The sequence below is a fragment of the Grampus griseus genome (genome assembly GCF_964374135.1).
Source record: "Grampus griseus genome assembly, chromosome: 1".
In the NCBI taxonomy this organism is placed as follows: domain Eukaryota; kingdom Metazoa; phylum Chordata; class Mammalia; order Artiodactyla; family Delphinidae; genus Grampus; species Grampus griseus.
The window spans coordinates 118,826,410-118,846,442 of NC_139017.1; the positions used below are offsets into that span (position 1 = coordinate 118,826,410).

The 20,033-nt window shown below is 41.2% G+C and overlaps 1 protein-coding gene across 1 annotated transcript in view; it reads right to left on the reverse strand.

Annotated features, from left to right (window-relative positions):
* Positions 1 to 701: 701 nt before the first annotated feature.
* TNNI3K (TNNI3 interacting kinase) overlaps positions 702 to 20,033 on the reverse strand; it is a gene marked incomplete at both ends in the record, with an annotated part of 280,506 nt that continues 261,174 nt past the window's right edge. Inside the window, 2 exons of the mRNA XM_082669170.1 lie at positions 702 to 778; positions 3,930 to 4,009. Of these exons, the coding sequence (XP_082525296.1) occupies positions 702 to 778; positions 3,930 to 4,009 (157 nt within the window). The remainder of the gene's footprint in view (positions 779 to 3,929; positions 4,010 to 20,033) is intronic.

Genomic DNA, 20,033 nt, shown 5'->3' on the forward strand with positions numbered 1-20,033 from the left:
TGGTATGAATGGCAGCTTTGCATGCATGGGTCGGTTTCATGATGGTACCAATGGCATTTGTGACACCTCGGTGCTGACAGCAACAGGTCACCCAAGCAGAGCACAGAGGTACCATGTAGAGAGGAGGCCAAATAATAAGTGTTGTATTTCTGCAAGCTTCTTGATCTGAAGATCAATACGTATTTTTACCAATATATCTGAAAGAAAGGTGTACTCAGTAGAAGTCTTGTTGGAATGAAATACACTTCTGAGTCAATTTTGTATGTCACCAAAGAACCTTTAATCACAGGGCTGGACACTTTAAGTAACATAATGAGATAAGAAAATGAACAATATTCTAAGAAATCAAACACATGACTCTCAAACACGTCTACTTAATTCAGTCTATGAAAACATAACAATTGTTAAGTCCCCACCAACGACTAAGGCCCCATCTCCAACCAACAACATAAAATTATTTTTTCCTTTACAAAATTAAAAACAATTCTTCAAATAAATTTTGTTTTGGCTCTTTTGCATTTCATTCCTCAGCCACAAATCCAGAGCCCAACTTGTGGTGGGGAATTAAATAGGACCAGTATGAATAAGCCAATTTAAGGAGACCTTAGAGGGTAAAATATAAATGGAAGCAAGGCTGCCATGGTTAGAATTGTTGCTGTCAGTCTGGGGGAAAACTCTCCTTAGGTAAATGCGGAATGCTCTCAGCTGCTGTCCTCAAAGCTGCCACAATTCCGGCAAGAGTGAAAATGCATCGGGCTCATGGGATCAGACACATAGCCTGCATCAGGAAAGAAGTTCAGCTGTTACTCATCGGCCTTTCAGCCCATCTCCCCATTTCTCTTAACCAGCCTCAGCCAGTGCAACGCACAGCTGCCCAGCAGCCTCTCCTGGCTCATGTGAACAGAGAGTTTGGACACGAGTTGCTGACAAGCAATTGTAAAACAAAAGCAGAATTTACAATGAAAACAGAGAGCTGAGACCAGAGGAACATCAGCGATGGGTGTTTGGCCAGGTGACATTTTGAATTCGGAGTAAAGAAGGGTACAGTTCAGGAAGGTGGTTTATCATGATGGCTAAAAGTACGGGCTTCAGGTCAGGCGAATCTGGGTTTAAGCCCTGCCTCCACTACTTACCAGTTCTGCGACTTTTGTTAACCTTTCTGAGCCTGTGTCTTCATTTGTAGAGGGGAGAGGTCATAAGGCTGGTGATGCACAGACAAGTGGCACAGTGTCTGACACACAGTGAGTGCAAAGCCGTTGATGGCTGAAAAGGGAGGTGGAGATGGCAGTAGAGAAAAGGAAAGAGTATTCTCTATAACAGGTTGGCTCTGGTTGTTTTTTTTCTATCTGAAAGTCCAATTTTTAGTGCTTAGGTCTGAATACTAGTGGCATTTGATGCTCATTGAAACAATAGCCCTGGGTGTGTCCAGAGAATTGAGCTAGTGCCTCAGAATCAGGCCACAGTCCTAGAGAACGCAGGACATGAGCAGGGAAGCAGTTACCTTTCCATTCCAAGTAGGGAAACCATTCATTGTTTCTGTGAAAATGGGCACATTTGTCAATAGCTAATGCTGCTTTTGCTTCCCTTTGATAGCCGAGTTTTCAGAACCAACTCAGCTATCCACATTTTCATTAAGACTTCTGGCAATATGCAGTTCGATGGGCATATTTATTTTCATAAGAAAGGTCTCTGTCAAAATCTCTTAGGCAGCACATATACTCTCCCGAGAGGCAGCACCACTGCTGCCAGTGCTGCTGTGACCAGTCCTCTCCTGCTAGTGGGGCTGGCCCTGGCCAGCTGAGATTAGGTTAGGGGAAGCAGGATACACATTATTGAATCCTAATTCTGGGCGGACTAAATATCTACACCTTAGAGCAAAGATATTTCCTTTTGTCCAGACTGAAACTGCAACTTCATCCCAGGCATAGACAGATGCTTTAATAAGCACGTAATCCTTTCATTACTATAATCAACCTTTTAATGTACCACATGTGCTTTTTCTGGCCTATGATGCTCCATGCCTCTCTCTCCATAGGACTCCAGCGGAAATCTGATTGTGAGCATCCATCCTTCTAGTGTGGGAGGGTTCACCTTCGGAGACGGGTAGCAAAATCAGCAGGGCATGGATGTTGACATTTATTATTGATACCATCATCACCAGAGTTGAAGGACAGACTCTGTGCAGTCACTCAGCTTAAGAGGGACCAAATGAAATTTGAACACAGGCTTTAAGGAAAGACTGAACCATGTCTACATGTTTTGTTACTTCAGGGTGAAAGGTCTCAAGTACAGCTAGGTACTTAATTTTATCCTCATTCTCTAGCCCTGTTCTGTGGGTGGGGAAGAAACAGTTCATAAAGTTGCTGTTATACCACAACTAGTTTATGAAGTAGAAATGGAGGGCAATTAAAGAGTTCTTTCTTATACGATGTGATGTTCCTAGTGGGAGATATTGAATATATCTTTTTTGTCTATTGGGACTGTCACTCCATTCAGACATGCTAATGTTTTCTTCTACCCCGGGTACAATATATGCATAGGAAAACCCTACTTTTTAAAATCATTGCATCACTTTTGTCTAACTTCATTTTGAGGAATTCTGCTCAACGTCTTATCCCTTTAAGAAACAGATCGTTAAGAAATGCTTCATCTTGAAACTCCACCATGAAAGAAAAGACTTCTGGTCAAAGCACACATTTCAAAGGGTGCCCTCTATTTTGTGGTTGTGCAGTCACATCTGTAAAGGTTTGAAAAAACGATATTATATCTATAAAAAATGTGATGATGTGACACTTAGAGCACATTTTCCCCCGTTACTGGATTGGCCAATTATGTTGTAAAGCTGATGATAAAAAGCACTCGACTGCATTCTAGACACGTACTGGGAGTCGGAAGCACAAAGTTTCCTTTCTTTAGCGTTCCCAAGTAGTTTGTCGAATCTATCCAGGACAATTTTCTTCTTCGTTTCTTAGAGGCTTCCTATTGCCTTAGGTATGATACTCTGCAGCCGAGGTGCATTGGTGAGGATTCTAAAGCTGCAGGGTCTATTGCCATCTATATCACAGAACCAGGCACACACCACCGAATTTATTCTCCCACAGACCCAGTCCTTGGAATAAATCTGTTCTCTTTAACTGACATACATTTTTTCAGTCCTCCATATTGTCAAAGGAAGTTCCCATGAATAAATGAGCCCATTGTACTAAAATTCCAATTAAATATAGAGCTTCTCAGGCTTAGAGGTGGGAGAAAGGACACCACAGGCCTGGCACATTTATATGGCAGCTGATAAGGGGTGCTGCCTATCCTCTGGCTTCCAGGGGCGAGCACAGAGCTATGTTAACTATTTCAAAGAGCTTTATTAATTCTTTCTAAAATAGACCTGTGCAAAACAGATCCCATCAGTGATACCCTCACCTCCTCTCCAGCTTTTTGAGCGAATAGCGGGGTTCACATTTTACCCTCCGGCACTTGCTAAAGAGAAAACACTCCTCTTTAGCAAGGATATGATGTAATTGTGGAAATTCATCTCCTCCTGTAGGGAGGAGTTTTCTCCTCCTCCCTATACCTGCACAATATGGGACTTCAAGGTAGTAGACTCAATAAGGTGGAAACAAGGTGTTTGGAATGTCACGAGATGCAGGAGATTATTTTCAAAAAAGAGCTGTACTTTTTCCCACGGGCACACACACTCCCATATACTTCCACATACACTTACACACTTATGCACACATTATTAAATGCAAAGGTAACTGTAGACTTATACAAGACTTACAAGAGCAAAGTTTGCACTTTTATGATATAATATTTTTAAAGTACCCTTCATCTCTACTTATTACAAAATAGAATACTTTCTCCCTCATTATCAAACAGACATCGCCTTCCTAGGGGTAGTTTCCTTAGTCAATCTGACGAATCTGTATACTTACCATATTTGTCAATGGGTGAGAACTGAAGACTTTTCTTCATGTCCTCCAAAGACAGGCCTTGAGAGGCACATTGTCCAGCACTGGAAAATTCCATGAGACACTGTGAAAACCACGGTGGTGATTTGCTAATAACATTTTTATAAAACAGAATTTATTCACTCAGCATAGATCCCAGAGAACTGGCAAAGTGGTACAATGGTATTTTTATCTTACTGGTGATTTGTTGGGAAAGAGTTCAGGATTATTTGGAGCATGTCAGATCTAGGCGTGAGTCCTGGCTCTTCCAGGTAGGCTCCAATTCCTTGCTGTGTAATCTTACACATGGTACCCTTTCTGAGCCTTAGTGCATTGATCTGTAAATTGGGAAAAGTACATAAATAATATGTAATTTGGTTTTGTTTGTTTTTAAGATGTTGGGGGTAGGAGTTTATTAATTTATTTATTTATTTTTGCTGTGTTGGGTCTTCGTCTCTGTGCGAGGGCTTTCTCCAGTTGTGGCAAGCAGGGGCCACTCTTCATCGCGGTGCGAGGGCCTCTCACTATCACAGCCTCTCTTGTTGCAGAGCACGGGCTCCAGTCGCGCAGGCTCAGTAGCCGTGGCTCACGGGCCCAGTTGCTCCGCGGCATGTGGGAACCTCCCAGACCAGGGCTCGAACCCGTGTCCCCTGCATTAGCAGGCAGATTCTCAACCACTGCGCCACCAGGGAAGCCCCTGTAATTTGTTTTGATGATTAAATATAGCAAAAAAAAAGAGTTGAATATCAAATCTGGATTAATATCCTTGCAAGCCTTGCTTAAAAGGAACTAATAGTCAGAACATTATTATCTTAGTAATAATCAACAGAAATAAAACACATCCCAACAGTTATTGCTATTTTTATATTGTTATTATAATAGTAATTATAAGAGACAGTGATAATAGTATTTATTGCATGATTCCTATGTATTAAGCATTTACATATATAATTTCATTTACTCTTTTTTTTTTTTTTGCGGTACGCAGGCCTCTCACTGCTGTGGCCTCTCCTGTTGCGGAGCACAGGCTCCGGACGCACAGCCTCAGCGTCCATGGCTCACGGGCCGAGCTGCTCCGCGGCATGTGGGATCTTCCCGGACTGGGGCACGAACCCGTGTCCCCTGCATCGGCAGGCAGACTCTCAACCACTGCGCCACCAGGGAAGCCCGTCATTTACTCTTTATCACTATCTTATCATTACCAAATCATTTCTCTCATTTTCTAGATTAGAAACGGAGGCTGAGGCAACCAGGTAACTTGTTACACGGGTTTGGTAAACGGCTCACCTAGGATGCAAACCCAAGTCTTTCAGATTCTAAAGTCTGTACCTTTGTCCACTATTCAAATGGGAATTTCCTCATGGTTCCTGGCTTTCATTAAGCCTTCTCTTTGCCAAACCTCTCCTACTCTATCATGTTGGTTAATGGGATCTCTTCCTTTCTACCTTTTCAGACTCAAACCTGAAGTTATCAAAGCCCTCGCCCTGATATCTAGTCACATTTGTCAGTTAATGGTATAACTGTAATTCCTGTGGTATCCACCTCTCTCATCCATATTTTAGCATCCTCAAAGAGGCGACCTAGTTACCCCCTGAACAGCCCCACATGTCCATAGCAGAACTCGTAACTCCCCCTGTTCTCTAGAGAACTCTCTAGAGTTCTCTCTAGCTCATTACAGGCACCACACCATTCAGTGGGTTCAAAATTCTTGGAGTCATCATCGGTACCTTTCTTTTTCCCATGTCTTGCACCTAATCCAAATCTTTTTAACTTTGCCTCCAAAATGTAACCCTAATCCATCCACCTCTCCTCCTTCAAGGTCTAGGCCATATAATCTCTTTCTTTTCTGGACCTCTGCAATTTGCCTCCTAATTGATTTTCCTGCTTTCACTTCTGTCCCCTTATAATCCATTCTCCATATATAACCCAGAGTGATCTTTTCAAAATATAAAACAGAGTAAGCCATTCACCTACTTAAAACATACTTAAAACCTTCCAATTGCTTCCCAGTTCATTTAAAATAAAACACAAATACTTTACCCTAACCTACAAGGCGCTGGCCCAGCTTAGCTCTCCAACCTTGCCTTGTATCCCTCCCCATCTCTGCTAAGCACTTCTTTTGGCGTTCTTTCTGTCCTTTGAACCTTCCAATCTCTTTCCCAGTCCAGAGCTTTTGCATTTGTTAATTCTGCTTTTCTTCATAAACCCAAATCCTGTTTTGCTGAACCCTTCCACTTCCTTCCCCATGACTGGATCCTCTGTCATTCAGGCCTCAGTTGGAATGTCACCTGCTCAGAGAGGCCTTCTCTGACCACCATTCCAAAGTGGCCATTCCCCTGCCAATGGTCGCTTTCTGTTATATCACATTGACCTATTTCTTTCTTTCAGGACTATATAAAATTATCTTGCTTATTCATCCATTTATTTCCACATTCTTTCAAACAATGAAATTGGAAGCCTTGTGTATCTTGTCTCCCTTATTCCTTGCTATATGCTCAGCACTCAGAACAGTGCTTGGCACATAGGAGAAGCTCAAAAATTGTTTTTTTAATGATTTAATTAATAGATCCCTAAAGGATGTCCTTCTCTTCAGTCACTCAATCCTCCTCTCCACAAGGTCTTCCTCTGACAAATATCTGACCAGGCACTTCCCTGCTCCCCACTGCTGTTCCTCAGGCCAGACCTGCAAATCCAACCTTCTGCAATCCAAACCTCCTTGCATTCTGTTTATATCTTATAGTCTACAATTCCTAAATCCATCTTTTGTTTCTCCACATTCAAGCCACACTAATAAACTTTGGCCTTTCCAAACATTCCTGAATTTTCCCTTCTCCATGGTTGTGGCTGAGCTGCTGCTGTGAATCTGCTTGGTGACATCTTATTTTTCCCTGACAGGAAGTAGTATGGTGTTATGGTTAAGAATGACAGTAAGCATTCTGGTGCAAGACTCCTTGAATTTGAAACTTCACTCCATCACTTACTAGCTCTATGACCTTTGGCAAATTATTTAACTGTTCTGTGCCTCAGTTTGTACAACTGTAAAATGGGAATTATAACAGACTTAGCTTATAATGTTAATCAAGAGAATTAAAGGAATTAATCGTTTAAAGTACTTTGAACAGTGCTGACATTTAGGAAGCACTCAATAAATGTTACCTACTTTTGTTATTTGTCAAGTTCCAACTCAAAGACAGCATTTCCTCAAAGTCCTCTTGGATACTCCCAGTCAGAATTCCATATCCTTCTAGTACTTTGTACTCCTAGCACAGTGCTTATCAGAGTCTGCCTTGGTGTAGAATGATCTGTATTTGTATACTAATACCCTACTAAACAGAATGCTCCTGCAGGTCAGAGACCCTAACACCTTTGGGTCTCCAATAGGACTTAGCTGGTACTTTGTAAATAGTTAAAATAATAAAATTGTGTTAAATAAAGTTAAGTTATCACAAAATGTTCATTTTGAGTAGTTAGATTTTTCTAAACACTTACATGAATTCACATTGATTAATTCATTTAGCTGCCTTAAAAGTGACTACGTTTGGTCACTTTCTTAAGCTATAAAGTGAAAATGTTGTTGCTTAGAGGAAAACAATGATTAAAAAGAAGAAGTATTGACTTAAAGTGGGACATGGTGTGATCTCAATCAACATTAAATGACAAATCACACTCAGTTCTGGGCAATATAATATCATTCAAGACTTTCTTGAAAATAAAAATTACCCTACTAATTCCTATAACCTCTTTATCACTCTAGCTCCTCTTAAGAAACGTGCCATAAGCAGTAGTCCTGGCAACAAGAGGATAATAGGGAATAAATATTTTATCATCAAAAAGGCTATCTGGTTTCCTATGAATAAAAGCCCATCTCCAAGGTATCTTATTTATTTAGTTGCTGAATGCAATTCATGCCAGGGGACTTAAACTTCCTGCCCAAGAGATAACACACAGGCTGTCTCTGGCTGCTATTCTAGGATGACAGACAGATGGAAGCTAAGCACACCCAAGTCAAACAAAGCAGAAGAAACCAGACCCTGATCAGTGGAACTAGTTTACCTCAACCCACGGGTATCCAGACTTCACCAGGAGTTTCACAGAAGCCCAGAGTTTAAGAGACACACCGGGACCTCCGTTTGCTGAAGTTGTGGTCAGTGAAAATAGGCATTTCCAGGATGCAGCTGCCCCATGAATTCAGTGAAAGTAAATGTGAACTAATGGCAGGTAAGGAAAACACTCAATTTTTCAGTGTTTCATACTCCTGGTCACCTAGGTAGCTTTCTTTATGCTAAAAGGATAATATATATCATATATAGGCATATATATGAATGATATATAATATTATAATGTAATTTTATGTATACCTTTTATGGGAATGGAATAAAACTTTCTCTTTTAAAGAGAACAAGATAGTCTTTAGGTTAGTTTTTGCATACTACAACATTATATTGATATATCTGATTTTAGTGTTAAAAATGTTTCAGTTATTTTAGGCTAAATAGTTCATATTAGCTCTGTGATGTATCTGTAAAGGTAAGCATAATCATCAGCTATTTTCTCTTATAAAGGTGCACTAGGGAATGAATAATTTATCCAGCATGAAGAGCAGAACCAAAATTCAGAAATTATTTTTTGCTTCTCAATCCATGCTTTATGGGTATAGACTACCTAGTAGATTGGCTGCTAATGAGGCCAGTTCAAACCCAAATCCAAAACATGCAATTTGTATTTTTGTGTCTGCACACCATTCAGACTATGGTTTGTCAGCACAAAATAGCCTGTTTGCAGTCACTCATGTACCCTGAGCAGAGACAACAAGGACATTCAAAACTAAAATATGAGGCTATGTTGGCTGAAATGAATGCAGAGATAGTGACACTCATGACAAGCACGTTGAGCAAAAATATTATCCAATGAGAAGTAAATCAATATATATGTAAGATACAGAGGAACTGTGAAGAATGGGAAAAGTACTAGCAGGTTCAGTTACTATATATAGCAGATAGAATAGATAGAATATACCCAAATATAGCTTCAATTCTTCAAGGCAGGAGTTAGTTTACAAGCTAAACTGGTGGGTTAATGCACATATGGGCAAAACTCCCAAAAGGAATATTAAAACAGAGTTTTTCTGTACCTTTTAAAAAAGTTCTGATTACTAGAAGCTAGCATGGCTTTAGTAAGAAAAAAATCATGCTAGATTTGCTTTATTTCTTTTTGGTGAGGATAAATTTAAAGGGGAAATCCATAGGTTAGAACATAGAGCTAGATTCAGATAATGGGCAGAGTTTCTTCTGATTGCTTTGTAAGTAACAAGGGGAGATCTGTGCCAGATGACAAGTGGTTAGATGGGATTGCCAGTGGTTAGATGGGATTGCCACTGGTTGAATATTCAGAACCAATACAGACCTCAGATAGGTGACATTCCCCACAGGTTAAGTAGAGCCTTAGACATTGGGAATAGTTAAAACAGAATACCACATTTCCTAAAATTAGAATTGTCCAAAAATAGATTGAGATGTTCTAGAAGGAGGTACCATCCCATCCCTGGACGTATTCAAGCTATGGCTGGAGCATCTGGTAACGCAGGGTGCTACAGAGGAATCCAAGTATCCACCTGGAGGTCACATGACCTCTATTTCTTACATTCTATGATGCTTTAGAAGGATTTTGGGAACCACGTAGACTTTGTGAAACTAGTTCCGATGTGTTGGAAAGACAGAGTGAGATTACACAGTTCCCACTTAGGCAGAAGATTTTTATCTGCCTTATCTGCACTGTCTGACATTTGGCCAGGGCTGAATGCCTGAGTCCCACACACATGCCACAGCATACCTGGCTACACATTACTGCTGCTACTCAAGCTGGTGTTTGTAGCTTTTTTTTTTTTTTTGCGGTACGCGGGCCTCCCACTGCTGTGGCCTCTCCCATTGCGGAGCACAGGCTCCGAACGCGCAGGCTCAGCGGCCATGGCTCACGGGCCCAGCTGCTCTGCGGCATGTGGGATCTTCCCAGACCCGGGGCACAAACCCGTGTCCCCTGCATCGGCAGGTGGACTCTCAACCACTGTGCCACCAGGGAAGCCCTGTAGCTTTTTGTCTATATACGTTTCATTTGATATAGTAACTGAACCATGCTAGTTGCCTGAAGGAACCATCTCCCTTAGTGATTTTTTCAAAGGAAGAACCACACTGCCATCTAAGATGAAGCAAAGGCAAGTGTGGAGAAATCACTTTCACATAAACCCATCCTTAAGGATTTGAATGACAGGTTGTTTAAGGCTGGTCCTGGAAAATTCAGCGCTGATTCACAAAGTTTTTATATAAGATAAATTTGTAGAATACTCATGTTGAATGCCTGAGGGGTGGAGAAAAACCCTAAAACACTATGTCATCTCTTAATCCAGAAAGGTATATTGTTAAGGAAGGTCCACGAGGAAGGAAAGGTACCTTGTTAAGGAAGGTCCACGAGGAAGGAAGAAAAATACTGTTTGAAGAGACTCCAGGGAATTTGAGTGCCATCTCTCCTGAGTGGTGGGAGCAGGCCGTGCCACAGTGAGTGCACGTGGCCCCATTTAGAGCCTCAGAAGCAGCCAGTGTTGTGGCTTCCAAATGCTTTTGGTACTGAAGCAGTGAATCATGGTTTGGGCTGTGGAATTTCATGAATTCTCAGAATATTTACTAGTGCCATAATTTCTTCTGACTGAATTACATTCCAAAGAAGACTTCAGATGGGCATACAGTCCAAACGAAACTGTTTTTATCATGTTCTTCCAAGTGTGGCTTTTACAGAGCTGGGGATTTTGATTTGGTGAATTACAGCAAATGCATGTAGTCTACACGCAAGGGTGAACTTAAAACAACCAAATAAAAATAAAATGACCTAGAGCATTATCCTATCATAGTGATATAAAAATAATTTCTTGTATTTGCAGAGGGCTTTATAGCTTGCACATACTTTTCTATTGACTAGCTTAAAGAATTTTTCCAAAACCTCCATGAGGTGTCTGAGAAAGTATTCATTCCATGCAGGTGGAAAGTCAGGCTCAAGAAGTTTGAATAACCTGTATAAACTTACAGAGCTAGCAAGAGGCAGAACCAGAACTTGATCAAAAGGTCTTCAGACTTCCAGTCCACGCTTTTTCTTCTAAAATACACTTCAGTTAACAGCAGCACATGTCAAACTGTTGGTGTGTTACCATGTGGAGAGCTCACTGAAGTAGTCATGAGTTACAAAGTTTTGGATCCTTTGCATATAAAGGTGATCAATAAATTCCTCATGGAGAAATATTCCTCATCATCATAGAGAAACCAGAATCAGCTTTCTTTTGTCTTGCTTTGTTAGACCTTTTAAAAAATTATACTTTCCCCTATCTAACTACGGCTTTCCTGTCCCTGAGCAGTGATGTCAAAACATGAGACACACACACCAAACTTTCTAAATGAGATTTTTATGATTCTCCCGAACTCTCTGGCTTTTGTAAGGTTTCCTAAGCTGCATGCATGGATTCATTTTCCTAAAACTGCCCTAAGTTGAACAGAAAACGATTAGGTTACCAGCGTGGTTAAAGACTTCAGGCAAAATGTTCTTCCATTCAAGTTGTTCCAATTAGTTTTTATGCAGCTAAAAATGCTCTCGGGCTACCTGTAACCTGGAAGATTTAGCCGTTTGGACTTTGCATAAAACAACACCATCCAAGGCCTCACAGCTTTGCAAATATGCTTTGTGGTTTATTGGCTCTTTCTGCTGTCTGTCCGAATGATGTTACCTGTGTAAGAATATTAGCGTAAGGATCAGTGCCATATGCACCCTTATCCCCTTCCTCAAGAGGAATATATCCAAGTTAGGAGTCATTTCTTTCACTCAAAAGGAAACACAGACAGGTAATACTTAACCAGAATTTCAGTGCTTTGACACTACTCTAAAGGACTCATACAAAGAAAAGGTGGAGAAACAGCCTGCTGAGATCCCTAATGAAGGTATTTACACAAAGAAAATAAATGCCCTGCTGTAGAAAAGGCTACGAGACTCATCGGGCTGTTTTTGGCATTTAGCTGAAAACAGATCTATTTAAAACAGATCTGTCAGAAGGGATAAATGCCTTTCTACGCTTTGCAATGTCTTTCTATGATGCACACATTTCCTCTGGCCTAAAGAGAAAGACGACATTTCTATTAGAAATGGAATCACCTTTGGCCTAACTTTGAAATAGTCTAGTCAGACTCTTATGAATAAACCTTTGTTAATTTATCAGCTAAATTCAACATATTTATTTATTCATGATTTCATCCTGGCTCTTTTCAAAACATTGTTTTGTCTTTGTCAATATTCCCTACTTGATAATGTCCTAAATTAAAACAAATTTATTGCACCCATTACAGTGAATGGGCAATGACCAAAGTATCTAATGGGGCCAGAGGTCAGTGCAAAGTATCTCTTTCAGGAAAATCAAACCCATCAGCTTTCTTTCAATGGCAAATGTCCCCAGGCTATAAAAGGACTGAAAGACTTGGCAATGGGTCATGGCTCTGTTTGAGCCATTAGGCAAATATCCAAGGTCTCAGCTCCCTTATTTTTAAAGGAAAAAGCAATTAGGCAAAGAATTATGAATAAGGAAAAATGCAGTGTGAACTGAAAGTGTGTGTTAATTCCTTGATGGCTCATAAATTATTAATGTGCTCAACAGTAACCTAACAACGCTACCACCTCTCAATTTACCTCTGCTTTAAACAGGTATAAACGAGTCAATTGTACAGTCCAGCAGGCGGACTTCGCCTGCTAAGCTTAAACTGAGGAACATCCTTTAAATATAGCAGAATCTTTCTTATCCTTCATTGTCTGTACTCACTATTACCCAGAAGGAAAATCTTGTTAAATTTTAGAACTATGAGATCTTGGTAGCATGACAGTCATTAAGCCCACTCCTCTTCCCTCCATTTTTCCACCTTCCATTTTACTGAGAAGCAAATTGAAGCCTTGTAAAGTGAAATAACGTATCCAAGTTCATATACTAAGTTTATAGTAAAGTCAGGCATATAAGCTGGAGTTCTAAACTTCTAGTCTTCTTTGATGGTTTTTATTCTTATTTTTAAGTGAAAAGGGAAACTAAAATTTGTTGCATACCTGCTAAGCACCAGGAACTCAACTAGGTGACTTACAAACCTTATTACCTTTGCTTCACCTAACAACCCATTTTACACACGAGGAAACCAAGGCTCAGGGAGTCTAAGTCTTGTCTAGGGTCACCCAGCTATATAATTCAGACCTAGGCTAGGCAGTATCCAAATCTCCTCCTTTCCCCACTTAACCTTGTTGGCTCTAGAAGCGTTTCCCAAATTTACACCTATAATCTTGTCTCTCTCCCTCTCCACATGGTTGTTCATCAAGCACAACGCCAGGTGCTGTGCTAAGTACTAGGGATACAGATATGAGTGTGATGGGCATGGACTCTACGCTTTGGGGTAAATAGAACTGTAGACATAGACAGGTAAACGTTAATGCCAGGGAACATGGTACATGTTCTAAAGGGTACCCTCGCTACACAGAGGAAATGACATGACGGACAAGCAAGGGTTCCCAAGGGGGAAATTCTGGGGAAAGGGCTGGGGTAGGGGCATGTGCAAAGACCGAGGAAATTAAGTGGCCAAAGCGAATATTTATTTTTTTAAGTTTTCATTTTGAAGCAATCTCAAAAAAAGTTGCAACTATGGTATGTTTTTTCACCTGAACCATTGGAGAGTAAATTGCCAATCTGATGCTATAATCTCCCCAATACATTAGTGGATTCCTAAAATAAAGACATTCTCCTACATAAGCACAATATAGCCATTTCATTCCACTGTCAACTCTCAGACTCCATTCAAGTTTGTCAGTTATCTCAATAATGTTCTTTATAGCAAAAAGATCCAATTCAGAAAAACACAGTTATATTTCTTTAAGCTCCTTCAATCTGGAACAGTTCTCAGTTTCTACTTGAATCTCACGACATTTTTGAAGATGACAAGCCAGTTATTTTGCAGAATGTCCTTCATTTTGGCTTTATCTGAGGTTTACTAATAATTAAATTAAAATTATGCATCTTTGGTGAGAAGTACCACAGAAGTGATGCTGTATTCTTTTCATTGTATCTCATACATTTGATTTATCCCATTATTGTGCTGTTAATTTTGATTACTCGATCAAGGTGGTGTCTGACGGGACTCTCCACTACAAAATTGCTCTTTTTCTCTTTGTAATTAATAAGTATTTTGTGGGGAGAGATCCTATATCTCAACCAACTTTCATTATCTTCATTTATTTATATCTGTATGGATTTAAAGTTGCTATTTCATTCAATGGATAATAATGTTATGGTCGTTATTTATTTTAATGCTCACATTATCTCATAGTTGACATGCAGGAGCCCCCTCACGCTGTCCCTTTGATATATACCCATCTTTCTCTGAGTACCTCTTTCTTTTCTGGCGCAAGACGTTCCAGGCATATTTTATACATTCCTTGTCCCAGACTCGAAATCTGCCATTTCTCCAAAGTATCCTGTTTCCTTTTAGTGGAAGAGTATTTAGAAATCAAGATCCAGGTGCTTGGTATGCCCCCAGGTCCTCTCACTGAGCAGGCAAAGCTAGAGAACACACATGTATATACACATGTGTAAACACATTTAGACCTCTTCCTTGCCCTCAAATAATAAATTCACACTTATATCTCCAATTCAAATCATCACAGGGTCTCTCCTAGTTTCCTGCCTTCCCATACCTATAATGCCTTCTCTGACAATGAGAAACCTGGTTCCCATTATTCTTAATATCTTTACTTATTTGATCAGTGCCCCGAACGTATAAATCTTTGGCTGCTGTTGCGTGCCCACCCGTCAATGCACACAGACACCCTCCTTTACCCCACTTGGGCTCCAACATCCCATACCCACTGCCGTCCCCACAAGGATGCCCTCCTTCCCATCTTGTGTTCTGACACCCTGTTCTGGGATATTCCCCACCTGGGTGCCCCAAGTGGATGCCCTCCTCACCCTGCTTGGATTCCAATCACTGCCACGGGACTGCCTACCTGCACTTATACACTCACCACTCTCATGCTCCAACTTCTTCACACCTGATACCTTCCTGTGCAGATCCCCGTCTCGATCTGCACGGGACCACAGTGGCCACAACTTCCCTGTGTCAACATCCTTCTCACTGTGCTTGGGCTCTGACACTCCATGTGGACCACTGCTTCACTGTCCCCTCCCGCGATTGCTCCCTCCCAGGCTTGGACTCCAATCTCTCATGCCAGGTCGCTCTCCCATGTGGACGCCCTTCTCATCATACCTGGGCTCGAGCACGTTGGCTGGGCAGCCCTAACTCCTGTGGAAACCCTGTCACCCTTCCACTCTGGCTTCTAACCTTTTGCCTGGCAGCTGCCATTCACCACTCTCACCATCCACGTGGACATTCTCTGCACCCTACCTGGACTCAGACATCCTGCTCCACCCCCATGGGGAAATTGACCTCGCTCAGCCCCGTCTAATGGCTTTTGGTATTAAACATTCAGGAAGGGAAGAGAGAGAAGAAGACTAACAAGGATGAACTTTAAAAAATATTAATCAGATCATGTCATGTTCCTGCCTAAAACTCCTCAGTGACTGCCCCGCACGTGGAAAACAACATCCCAGTGTCCTGCCCTTGCTTCATGGTCTGGCCTCTGCCTATCTGGGGCTTCATCCTGTACCACTCTCCCCCTGCTCTCTACCCTCTGTCCACCACAGAGGCCTTCTATTCCTCTTCTTTGTTTCTGTCTTATAAACTCTGCATTTGCTTTTTAGCTCTGCTGAATGCTGTTTTCCAGGGTCTTCCTTGTGTTTGCCATTTAACCATCCCATCTAAACTAGCTTTCCAGTCATTCTTTACCCCATCAACCTGTTTTAATTGTTTGCATAGCACTTATCACCATCTCAGTTTTCTTGAATATTTATTCATTGTTTGTCACCTGTATAGGTGGATACAGTACTCTGCTTACATGCCTGGCCTACTGGAGAAGTACCTTCAGATGTTTCTATACATGCTTATAGCTTCCTATGTCTGTCCTTAAAGGAGGGGGAGAGCTAATGCTCCCCCCCCATACCCAAATGACCCTAAATCAATGAGGAATAAGAGTTGTTGGATCAATACTCCAGCTTTCTTGCTGCTCACCGGGAAAATTCTGAGGCATGTTCTATACCCTCATTGGTTATAAGACGAGATTAAACCTCAATTACACACAGCAGTGACTTATGCACTAATGTGCCCCTTATTTATTTTCCTTCCTTCGCTTTCTTTCCCTGTGCTTCTTGAGACCATGTCTGAGAAAAGCAGGTCTGTTTTTGGAGGGATGCAAACTAAGATGGCATGCCTCACCCAACTAGAGTGTAAGTTGCATAGGGCAAGGACTAGTATGTTCTTGGGTGTTTCTGTGTCTAGATCTTCAGTGCCTTAAACTGATTGTCATGTACTATACACTCAATAAATAAGAATACAATGAATAATTGAATGAACGAATGATGATTCTTTCCTTGCAACTTCATCCATTTTTAACTTTGTTTGCTTACTTCTGATTCATGGGTCAACCTCCTTCCAATTCTTTAGCCACCACTCAAGGATAAGCTGTATTCCCCTGACAGTTCATGCATGACAGCAGTGGGCTTTGCAGAAGGCTTCCTGTTCCTATTCCCTGCCCAGCCCATTCCACCCTCCACATCATTGCCAGAAAATTCTAAGAATGACTCTCCATTATGATAATCCTCAACCATTCGGTGGTTCTCAGTACTCTCCTACAGATAGGAAAGTGAAATGGAGGAAAACAGAGAGCCTCTGTTCAAGATTCACCTTTTTTGTGACAGAGCTGATGGCCATGTGGAAAGGAAGAATGAACCACAGTGGCCTCCGTGTGGCCCCAGCCATTTGCTCTGATCATTGACACAGAATTTGTCTCACTGCATATTCACCTGATCCCCAAATGGACTGTGGATTCTTCATGGGGAAGGATGCTGCCTTACGAGTCTTTAACTCCCGAGGACTCACACTCGCACCTGGCATTGATGAGTTGAAGTAAATGTGCTGACTTCTTGAAGGTACCCTTTATATTTTCCCTTGAGGAGATGAGTTTCCAATGTATGCGGTTTCAGAGCTATGTGACTTGGAAAGATTGGATTTTTTCTGTAAAACTTTTCCTATAAAGGGCCAGACACTAAATATTTTAGGCTTTGTAGATCACAACTCTTGCAACTATTCAACAATTGCTGATGTTGTAGCACAAAAGCAGACATAGACAATATGTAAATAAGTATGAGTGTGTTCTACTAAAACTCTACAAAAACAGGCAGGAAGTTGGATTTGGCTTATGGGCCATAGTTTATTAAGCTCTGCTTTAGAGCAATAGATAAACCCTATTTGTGTTGCTCCCCTAAGCTGCCTTCCACCTCTGGGCCAAACAACACAACCTCAGTGAAAGTAGGAATCCACTCTTTCATTGTAACAGTTTCTTTTGGAAGAGGGATAATCCAGACTAAAATACATGAGCTAATGACAAAACAGAAAAAATATATAGTCTACAATTATTCAGTGCTTACTGTACATGTACAATTTGTAGTCTCACTTACCCCTCATTGCAACCCTGTGAAGAAGCGGATATTCTTATTGTCATCCTATAGAGGAGATGTTTGAGGCTTGGAGAGATCAACTAACTTGTCCAAGGTCACAGTTTAGAAGTGATAGAACTTGAACTCAGGTCCATCTGAGCCCAACCTTTTAACCACTACTTCGTAATAATGGCCACTGGGTGGGTTTGTAAATAAAAATCATAAAACCAATTGTATTGATGCAAGATGAAAGCAGCAACTACAGAGGCACCTATAGAGCAGTATGTATTCTTTCCCCTTCTGGATTGAGGAAAGTTCAAAGGCCATCTCTGTTGATTTTACATCTCTAGGCTCTGTTGTATGAAGTCAGATCCCTGCAAGAAATTCCATGTTCCTTTGTTCTTTATGACAGGCCAGTCTGAATGGGAAGATTTTAAAACTCCCTAAACTCTTTGAACATGCAGAACATTGATCTTCACAAACCATTTGAAACACCCTAAGGAGTTACAAAATTATAAGCAATGTTTTTTTGTTTTGTTTTGTTTTGTTTTAAGTGAATGTATACCAAACCTCTGGGACCTTTTGCCTCATCACACAACACCAAAGCTTTCCTGTCTTCCTCTGTGTATTCTTTGCTGTCAGACCCTGAATAACAAAATAGTATTAGGTTGCTAGGGTGCCTTGTTCTCATTGAAAAGCTCTCTCATGCCAGCAATATGGGGGCTCTTACCCTACTCTGGGTTGATGTGCTGTGATGTTTCTCTGACTCCTGGGGCAGCCCCGGGGTTTGACAGTACCTGCTGGGCCCACCACTGCCCCTGCCTTCTGAGTTGGCAGGAACACGACTGTGGATTCTCTAAGAAGTTCTCTGTGGCTGTCTGCACAGCTAGCCCTGCATGGCCATTTTTATATTGGTATTTATTGAGCCTTGATGTGTGGCACAGCAGACTGTATATGCCTGTGGTACAGGAACCGTGCTTTGTTATTTATTTCTGTCACCCTGGCATTTGGGGCCTGGCACAGAGTATGCTCTCAACACATATTTTAAAAATGAATTTGGTAGAACTGAACTCTTGGTCATTTCTGCAGCTCCATCTCTCAGCCTCAGTGCTCTGTGCAGGTTGGCCAAGTGGTCAGGAGCCTAAGGTCTGAGTCAAACAGAGTAAGGTTTCCAGTCCCAGCACCTCCCGTTCCTAGCTGTGGCCCTTGAGCAAGTAACTTAATCTTCCTGTGCCTCGCTTTCCTTCTGCACAACAGAGGATAATAATATAGTAACTACCATAGTCATAGGGTCTTTGTGTGCATTATATGATGATATACATGTAAAGTAGGTAGAAGAATCCCTGACACACACCGCCCTCATTCTCATGAGCACTTCTGCCTATAGCATTCTTTCCTTCTCCTTTCCCATTGGATAACACTACTCAGCTTTCAGGCCCGGGCTTCCTCCTGCACAACACTTGGTCAGCTGCCCTCTTTGCTATGTTCTTTATCACATTTTCATCGTTGCTTTTTTTTTTGCGGTACGCGGGCCTCTCACTGTTGTGGCCTCTCCCGTTGCGGAGCACAGGCTCAGCGGCCATGGCTCATGGGCCCAGCCGCTCCACAGCATGTGGGATCTTCCCGGACCGGGGCACAAACCCGTGTCCCCTGCATCGGCAGGCGGACTCTCAACCGCTGCGCCACCAGGGAAGGCCTTCATCGTTGCTTTTTAAATTTGTCTGTCTCCCCTGGTACCTAGCTCACAGCCTCTGCTAAATAAAATATTTACTAAACAATTGTATGAATGAAAAGTAGATTTAAAAGAGCAAATTAATTGCAGCCACTGTGGAGAACAGTATGGAGGTTCCTTAAAAACTAAAAATAGAGCTACCATATGATCCAGCAATCCCACTACTGGGCATATATCTGGAAAGACAAAAACTCTAATTCAAAAGATACATGTACCCCAATGTTCACAGCAGCACTATTCATAATAGCCAAGACATGGGAGCAACCTGTGTCCATCGGCAGATGAATGGATTAAGAAGATGTGGCATATATATATATATATATATATATATATATATACACACATACATACACACACACATATACATACAACGGAATATTACACAGCCATAAAAAAGAATGAAATATTGCCATTTGCAGCAACATGGATGGACCTAGAGATTATCATACTAAGTGAAGTAATCCAGACAAACACAAAATCATATGCTATCACTTATATGTGGAATCTAAAAAAATGAAATTAATGAACTTATTTACAAAACAGAAGCAGACTCACAGACATAGAAAACAAACATATGGTTACCAAAGGGGAAAGGGGGGAGGGAAGGATAAATTAGGGGTATGGGATTAACAGATATATACCATTATATATAAAATAAACAAAAAGGATTTACTGTATAGCATGGGGAACTATATTCAATATCTTATAACAACCTGTAATGGAAAAGAATCTGAAAAAAGTATATATATATTAT